Source organism: Natator depressus, chromosome 11 (assembly GCF_965152275.1).
Source record: "Natator depressus isolate rNatDep1 chromosome 11, rNatDep2.hap1, whole genome shotgun sequence".
Classification (NCBI taxonomy): Eukaryota; Metazoa; Chordata; order Testudines; family Cheloniidae; genus Natator; species Natator depressus.
Window position 1 is genome coordinate 1,177,889 of NC_134244.1, and position 7,579 is coordinate 1,185,467.

General features: G+C 63.7%; 1 protein-coding gene across 1 annotated transcript in view; it reads left to right on the forward strand.

The window, feature by feature from the left end:
* DNPEP (aspartyl aminopeptidase) overlaps positions 1-5,222 on the forward strand; it is a 30,011-nt gene extending 24,789 nt beyond the window's left edge. Inside the window, exons 12-15 of the mRNA XM_074966967.1 lie at positions 109-148; positions 623-724; positions 4,281-4,448; positions 5,083-5,222. Coding sequence (XP_074823068.1) covers positions 109-148; positions 623-724; positions 4,281-4,448; positions 5,083-5,133 — 361 coding nt within the window. The 3' untranslated portion in view covers positions 5,134-5,222. The remainder of the gene's footprint in view (positions 1-108; positions 149-622; positions 725-4,280; positions 4,449-5,082) is intronic.
* Positions 5,223-7,579: the final 2,357 nt, after the last annotated feature.

Sequence of the window (7,579 nt, forward strand, 5' to 3'; positions counted from 1 at the left end):
AGCGGCACGGGAAGGCCTCGCGGGGGGAGGGCAGTTTGCCCCTGGGGCTGGCTGGGAGCAGATGGGGCCTGGGGGCAGCCCAGGACTAACGCTCCGCTTCTCTTGCAGGGACAAGTATGAGGAGAATCACCGGCCAGCCTTCCACAAGGTGAGCGCAGCCCTCTCCCTGCATCAGGGACTGGGGGCTCCCTCGGGGCGGGGGCTGGGGGGAGCTCTCCCTGCACCCCCTGACAAGGGCCAGGCTCTTCAGATCCAGGGCCCTTCCCCAGTGCTTACCTTGCTCCGGCCAGCTGCCTGGGGCCCCCGATCCTGGCTTGGCATGAAGCCCCGTCTGCTGGCTGCTCTGAGACCCCCGCAGCCTGTGCTGAGCCTCGAGCCAGCCCCCCGTGGGGTTCCTGGGTGTGTGGCCCAGCCGGCGCCCCGTTGGGCTGCGGAGCACGGGAGCTCCAGGGGGTTGGGGAAGGACCTCAGCACTGCCAGTCATGGGACACCAGTGCCGCGCCCCTGCTCAGGGAGGCCGAGGGCAGGCAGCTTTGCTGGGAACTGGGGCAGATCCCTCTGCCGGGGGTGCTGCCCTCCCAGCTAGGGGTCAGGGCCAGGCTGAGTCTGGATGTTTGCACAGGGCCCCGTGATCAAGGTGAACAGTAACCAGCGCTATGCCTCCACGGCCGTCACCGAGGCAGTGATCCGGGAGATCGCGGGCCGCGTCGAAGTCCCCCTGCAGGTAAGTGCCCTGGGCCTGGCCAGCCTGAGCACCGCCAGGGGATCCCACTCTCGTGGGCTGTGGCCATGAATGGGTCACACCCCGTGGTCACTGGCAGAATGGCCTCCCTGCCTGGGGAATCTCCAAGTCAGGGAACCACAGGGTCTGGTCTGTGCCCAGCTTCCCAGGAGTGCCCCATGAGGGCACCAGGCCCCCCAACGCTTCCACAGGGCCAGCCTTTGGCCTGCACCACTCCCAGACTGTGCCTTCGGGCATCGGTGATCCCTGCTCTTTGCATGGCTTCCTGCAACAAGTCCAGCCAGGCCAGACACCCGCAGGAGGCTTTGTTCTCCCCTTTGGGGTGCAGTGCTCCAAGCCAGTGTCTGCAGTGAGGTCAGGCAACCCTGGGGGTGCAGTGCTCCCAGTCAGTGTATGCAGTGAGGCTGGACAGCCCTGGGGGTGCAGTGATCCGAGACAGCGTCTGCAGTGAGGCTGGACAGCCCTGGGGGCTCAGTGCTCCCAGACAGTGTCTGCAGTGAGGCTGGGCAGCCCTGGGATAACAGGTGACCATATTTGGGGCACCTGGCTGCAGTTGGGTTAGTGTGAGAGAGGCAGGCCTAGGATCACGGCGGTGAGGGGACCTCGAGACGTCGTCACATCCCAATCCCTGCTCTGTGACTGAACCAAGGGAGCCTTGAGCATCTGGGACAGGGGTTTGTTCAGCCCTTTTCTTCAAAACCCGCAGTGCCGGGGATTCCCCAGCCCCCCTTGGGAGTCTGCTCCGGAGCGCGACTCCCCTGAGCGTTGCAAAGCTTTTCCCGGTCACTAACCTCAGTCCCCCTGGCTGCAGGTTCAGCCCACTGCTGCATGTCCTTCCTTCACTGGACACGGAGAACAACTGGTCCCCGACCTCTTTCGAACAGCCCGCAACGAATTGGAAGCCAGTTCTCAGGCCCCCGCAAGCTTCCCTTCTCCACACTGGGCATGTCCAGGCTCTTTAGTCTTTGCTCACAAATCAGGGTTTCTAAACCTTTGATCAGGTTTGTTGCTGGGCATTGGACTCCCCCCATCTTTCCTCACGGGCGGCGCTCGGAGCTCGGCACAGCGCTGCCGCTGAGGCCTCACCATGCCAAGCAGCACAGGGACCTCCAGTGTCTTCACACGATGCTCCTGTTCGCCGTTGCATCGCTTCCACTGTGACCCCCAGGCCTTTTCAGCAGCGCTACCACTGAGCCAGTTAGTCCCCAGTTTGTACTTGTGCATCTGAGTTTTCCTCCCTACGTGTGGTACTTTGCACTTGTCTCTATTGAATTGCGTCTTGTGATTTCAGAGCAGTTCTCCAATTGTCAAGGTCGCTTTGGATTCTAATCCTGCCTCCAAAGTGCTTGTGACCTCTCCCAGCTTGGTGTCATCTGCACATTTCATAAGCATCCTCTCCACTCCGTTATCCACGTCATGACTGAAAATATTGAATAGTGCCAGACCCAGGACTGACCCCTGCAGAACCCCACCAGATACACACTCCCAGTTTGACAATGAACCCTGGATAACTACTCTTAGGGTACGGCCTTTCAGCCAGTTGTGCACCCACCGGCTAGTAATTTCATCTAGACCACATTGCCCTAGTTTGTTTAGGAGAATGTCACGTGGGACTGTGCCAAAAGCCTTACTGACATCCAGATATATCCCGTCCACTGCTTCCCCCAGCCACTGGCCCAGTGACCCTGTCAAAGGAGGAAGTTCGGTTGGTTTGACGTGATTTTCTTGACAAATCCATGCTGGCTGCTCCTTATAACCCCAGTAGCTCCAGGTGCTGACAAACTGATTGTTTCATAATTTGTTCCAGGATCTCCCCAGGTCTGGAAGTGAGACTGACGGGTCTGTAACTCCCCAGGTTCTCTTACTCCCCTTTTTACGTGTCTTCCCTTCTCCAGCCCTCCAGGAGCTTTCAGAGATAGTTGCTCACCGTTCCGATTGCTTCGGCTAACTCCTTAAGTAGCCTCGGCTGAATGTCACAGCCCCTGCCGGCCTGGATATGCCCGACTCCTCCAAATCGTCACTAACCTGCTCGTTCCCTCTGCTGGCTTGGTCTGTCCCCCTTGTTGCTCATGGTGATTGTGTGGAGTGTCTGGTCACCGTGAACCTTTCTAGTGACGCCTGAAGCAAAACAGACATTAAACACCTCTGCTTCTTGAGCACCAGTTACTGGCGCCTTCCCCGCTCGGCAGAGGACCTGCCCTTCCCTTCGTCTTTCCCTTGCTCCGAATGTGTTCGCAGCCCCTCCTCGTGCTGCTTGTCCTGCCCCTGCTCCGTGAGCTCAGCCTGTGGCTCCGCCGTGGGCTGTTCCATGCTCCTTAGTCATCGGTTGGGTTCTACTTTCTGTAGGGTTCTTTCCTGAGTTCCTGTGGATGGAAGCCCCCCGTGCCCTGCTTCCCTAGCTCCCCTGGGCTGGCCTCCCCTCCTGCCTAGCCTCTCTTCGGACCCCTTCTGCCTTTGTTCTCCAGCTCGGCCTGAGAGAGGCGTGCGGGGCAGTAACTTGCCGTAGTCAGAGTTCGGTCACTGAGGTTTCCGTTCACAGGTGCTGGTTCCAGCCCAGGCAGCCTCAGTGGCTGTCCCCCGAATGCCTGGCCTGCTCTCCGTGTCCCGGGGAGCCCCCGGTTCTTCCCCGCCATGGGGGGGCACTGCCGAGGGGATAGGCCCCGAGCTGGAATAGTCCCAGGTTCCAAGGCCGGAAGGCACCTGGGGGACCATCTCTTCCGACCCCCTGTACGGCACAGGCCGGAGAACAGCCCCACGGTCGTTCCTAGAGCAAGCTCAAAACATTCCCACACTCGTCCGCAGGGGGCGCTGGCGCACGCCCCTTGTTGCCTTCCCCCCCCACAGTGGGATGGCAGGGCTTGGGGACGCCCCTCGTCCGTGGGTGTCTGTGTGACTGGCTCTGCCGCTTACACCCCATGAGGGGACCCGCAGTGCTGGCTGCAGAGCCGAGACCTCCAGGGCTGAACGCAGTCCGAGGGAGAGGACACCCCAGCCCGAGCCAAGGGGCGGCAGGGAGGGAAGCGATGGGGCCAGATGCTCCCATTCCCCAGGGGCCGGTTCACCCTGCACTGCCCCTTCCATGCCATCCCCTCCCTCCTTGCTCACCATTGGCCATGGGGTTTCTGTAGCAACCAGGAGGGGTCTGCGTGCCCCCCCACCCGAGTCACTGGGGTAGCAGGGCAGGCCAGGGAAGCCCCCCAGACAAATGGCTGCCCGGCGAGGAACCTCTGCTCCCCTGCTCTGGTGCCCCCTCCCCTGGGGCAGCCCGGAGCCCAGGGCGGGAGGGGGCAGCGCTGAGGGGCTCACAGCCCGCGTGCTGGGGCCTGGCCCTGGCGCCTCGCCTGCTCCAGGATGTCAGGTCTGCACTGAGCCCCGAGGGTCGTTATCCGGGCTCGTCAGTGGAATGCCAAGGCCGTGGTTAGCTGGGAGCCCAGCCTGCCTGGGGCTGCTCCCCAAGGCACTCATGGGGGCTGAGGAGTTGGGGGAATGGTCCTTACTCTTTCCCCCCCCGGCCCCCCTGTCCTTCTGCCCGTCCCAGGAGTTCATGGTGCGGAACGACGTGCCCTGCGGCACCACCATTGGGCCCATCCTGGCCTCCCGCCTGGGGCTGCGGGTCCTGGACATCGGCTGCCCGCAGCTGGCCATGCACTCGATCCGCGAGATGTGCTGCACCTCGAGCGTGCTGCAGAGCATCACCCTCTTCCAGGTGAGAGCGCCCCCTGCAGCCCATCCCTCCACCCCCTCTGCCCCCCCACCCCCTGTCCCTCCACACCCCACCCCCGAAGCCCATCCCCCCACCCCCTGCACCCCTACGGCTCCAGGGACTGCAGAGCATCACCCTCTTCCAGGTGAGAGTGCCCCCTGCACCCTACCCCTCTGCCCCCATCCCCCCACACCCTGTCCCCCTGCACCCCACCCCTAAAGCCCATCCCCCCACCCTGTCCCCCTGCACTCCTCTGCCCCCCGACCCATCCCCCCGCATCCCTTCCATCTCAGGGTGCTTCCGGGTAAGTGCCAGGGTCCCCTGCAGCCCCTGGGTCCCCACCCCACACATTCAGCCAGGTCCTGCTGCCCTTGCCCTCCCGCTCCCCCCACCCCCGCTCCAGCCCCTCCCTGGCCATTTTCATCCCTGAAGGGTTACCATAGCAACCTGCAGTGGCCTTGAGTCAGTGATTGGTTACTATGGCAACATCATCCAGCACGAAGTGACTAGCTGGTTGCCATGGTAACGCTTGTATAACTGAACGGGGAGCAGCTGTTCCTCCCCCAGCCCCCGGGGCTCCCTGGCTGGCCTGACCCGGCCCCGGCCCCAGCCCTGATCTCTGCCTCTCTCCTTCCAGGGCTTCTTCAGCCTCTTCCCGGAGGTGAGCCGCGGCCTGCTGGTGGACTGAGCAGCGTGGGGTCGGGGGCTGAGCCGGGCCCTTCCCGAGCCGCCCGGGGGCTATTAAAGTGCATTCACCATTCACGGAGTGTGGCTCTGGGCGGGGCAGGGGAGCGGGAGTGATGTCATGAGCTCCCGGGGGGGCTGCGAGCTTCCCCCCAGGAGTGCCCGGTGGGATAACTGGCGTCCAGACCCCCTGAGCTGCTGGCCTCTCCGCCCTGCCTAGGGTGGGAAGTGGGCGCCCCCCCCACCCCGGCCAGTTGCAGAGGAGGGGACCCCCGCACGTGTGTTTTGCCACACACAACCAGACCCTGGCTGGTTCATCAGCACCTGGTCCCACCTCGGGGGGAGCAGGTCTTAGTGGGGACCCTCCCTCCCAGGAAGGGGCCGGAGGGGAAGAGAAGAGCCCCCTCCCTCCAAGCCCCCAGAGGGGAAGGAGCTGGGGGAATCACAGACTGAACCCCCTGTGCAGAGCAGGGACCCCCCCCTCACCAACAACCCCCTTTGGGGCAGCAGAGCGAGATCAGCCAGTCTGGCTGCTGCAGACCTGACAGCTGCTCTCTGGGCTGGCTTCACCCAGGGGTCCTGGCAATTTGGGGAGTAGCGGGGGGGCGGGCAGCCCCTCTGGATTGTGGCAGCTCCTGGAGCATTTGAGCTTTCACTGAAACCAAACCTCATTCTGAACCTGCGGACCGTTGGAGTGGCTGGACCACAGCTGCCAGGGCAGAGCCTTCTCCCACCCCCAGCCAGTCCCAGGGGCACAAGGCGGGGCGCCCGGCTGCGGAGGTGGCTGCTCCTGGGGTTCCCACCCCTGAGCTGGCCGGCAGTAGGGAGGCGCAGTGGGGAATGGGACATGACTGGCACTCGCTGGTCCACTGGCTGGAGCCCCAGCACGGGGCCGTGGCTTCCCCTCTGGCTTCAGCAGCCCTGAGGGGCCGTGCAGGGCCCCCTGCCTCCCTCTGGGAATGCCAGCCTGTCCCCTCCCCAGAGCCCAGCTGTGACACAAACCCACCCCCGCAAACCAGGGGCGTCACCGTGCAGACACAGGACTGGCTGGACCCGAAGCGAGACATTCAGGCAGGAAAGAAGTTTTACGGGTGAGAGGAATTTACTTGGAACTGCTCCCTGGGGGCCCGGCGGGTTCTCCATCCCTGACCTTAACATCCAGAGGGGCTGTGTCCCTAAACCAGCTGCTCTAGGGGTGATTGCAGGGCAGGTCGCTGGCCTGTGCTGTGCAGGGCTCAGACTACATCCACAGTGATCCCTTCCAGCCTTGCGATCCATGTCTCTGTCTCTTTAACTCTGGAACCTAATGATGACAGGTGAAAGGACAGAATTGTTAGCTGCTGCTCCTGGCGGCAGAAACCTCCAGCTCCAGTAGGGCTGCTGGGGGACAAGCTGCGACTCTAAAGGGGCATGTCCCAAAACGTTCAGTCCCTAATACAGGAGAGGGGGCAGCTGGGGAGAAGGGAGCGAGGGTGCCTCTGCTGGGGGGGAATCGGAAGGGCCCTGGGTCGTTTTGGGGGTCTCAGACAGGCAGGGGTTGCACGTCCGGAGGGGAAGATCTTGCTGAGCTGGGAGGGGAACGTTTGTTTCGAACTGCCCTGGGAGCCGGTCCTGCTGCAGCGCCAGCATGGGGGGCTGCTTGCCCTAGGCTTGTGGCTTGGCCCCCCAGGGTCAGAGCAGAAGCAGCACCTTTGTCCGTGCCCCCCGGCCCCAGGGGAGTGGTTTAGCAGAGTACCACTGGGCACGGGGCCCCTCAGGGATAGAGCGGGTGAGGGCCTCCAGGCTGAGCTGGCGGGATGGGCGAGCCACGGCTTTTGCTGTGCAGTCTGCTCCCAGAATGACCATCCCCCTCCCACGTGGGGGGGCAAGCCCCTGGTTTAGAGCCCCCTTGGGCCGCAAGCTGGGTCAATGTCCCAGCAGCCAGGGCTTGGCAAAGGGCTGTCTCTCCTTAAGGGCCGAACGTTTCCCCTCTAGAGACGCAGCCTCGTCCCCCTGGGGCCCGGAGGTTTCTGCTCCGTGGTCGGGCAGGGATGGGGTGAGCCGGAGCTACTCCCCTCCGCCTGCTCTCCTGGCTTCGCTCAGCCCCAGCTCCTGGTTCCAGCTGCTGGGAGCGGCCCTCGGGGCCCGGGCCTGCAGGCTGTGGGGCAGGGAGAAGAGGCCGGGAGGGTGGCTGCCTGCTCCTTGACCCTTCTGGCCTCTTGGCACCAGGTCTGATCCCCGGAGCATGGCTTGCTGTGAAGCCTCATCCGCTGGCTGCTTTGCTGGCCCTGACCTGCCCCAGCCCCGCCTGCACTCGCGAAGGAGCCAGGGGCTGTGGGTCACTGCTACGGTACCGGCCCCGGGCTCCGCAGGGATCTGGCCGTGGCCGTGACGCTCTGTGAAGCCGGCAGCCGCCTGCAGCCGGGGCCGTGCGGACACTCCGCCGTGACAGCCAGCAGCAGCTGCAGGGA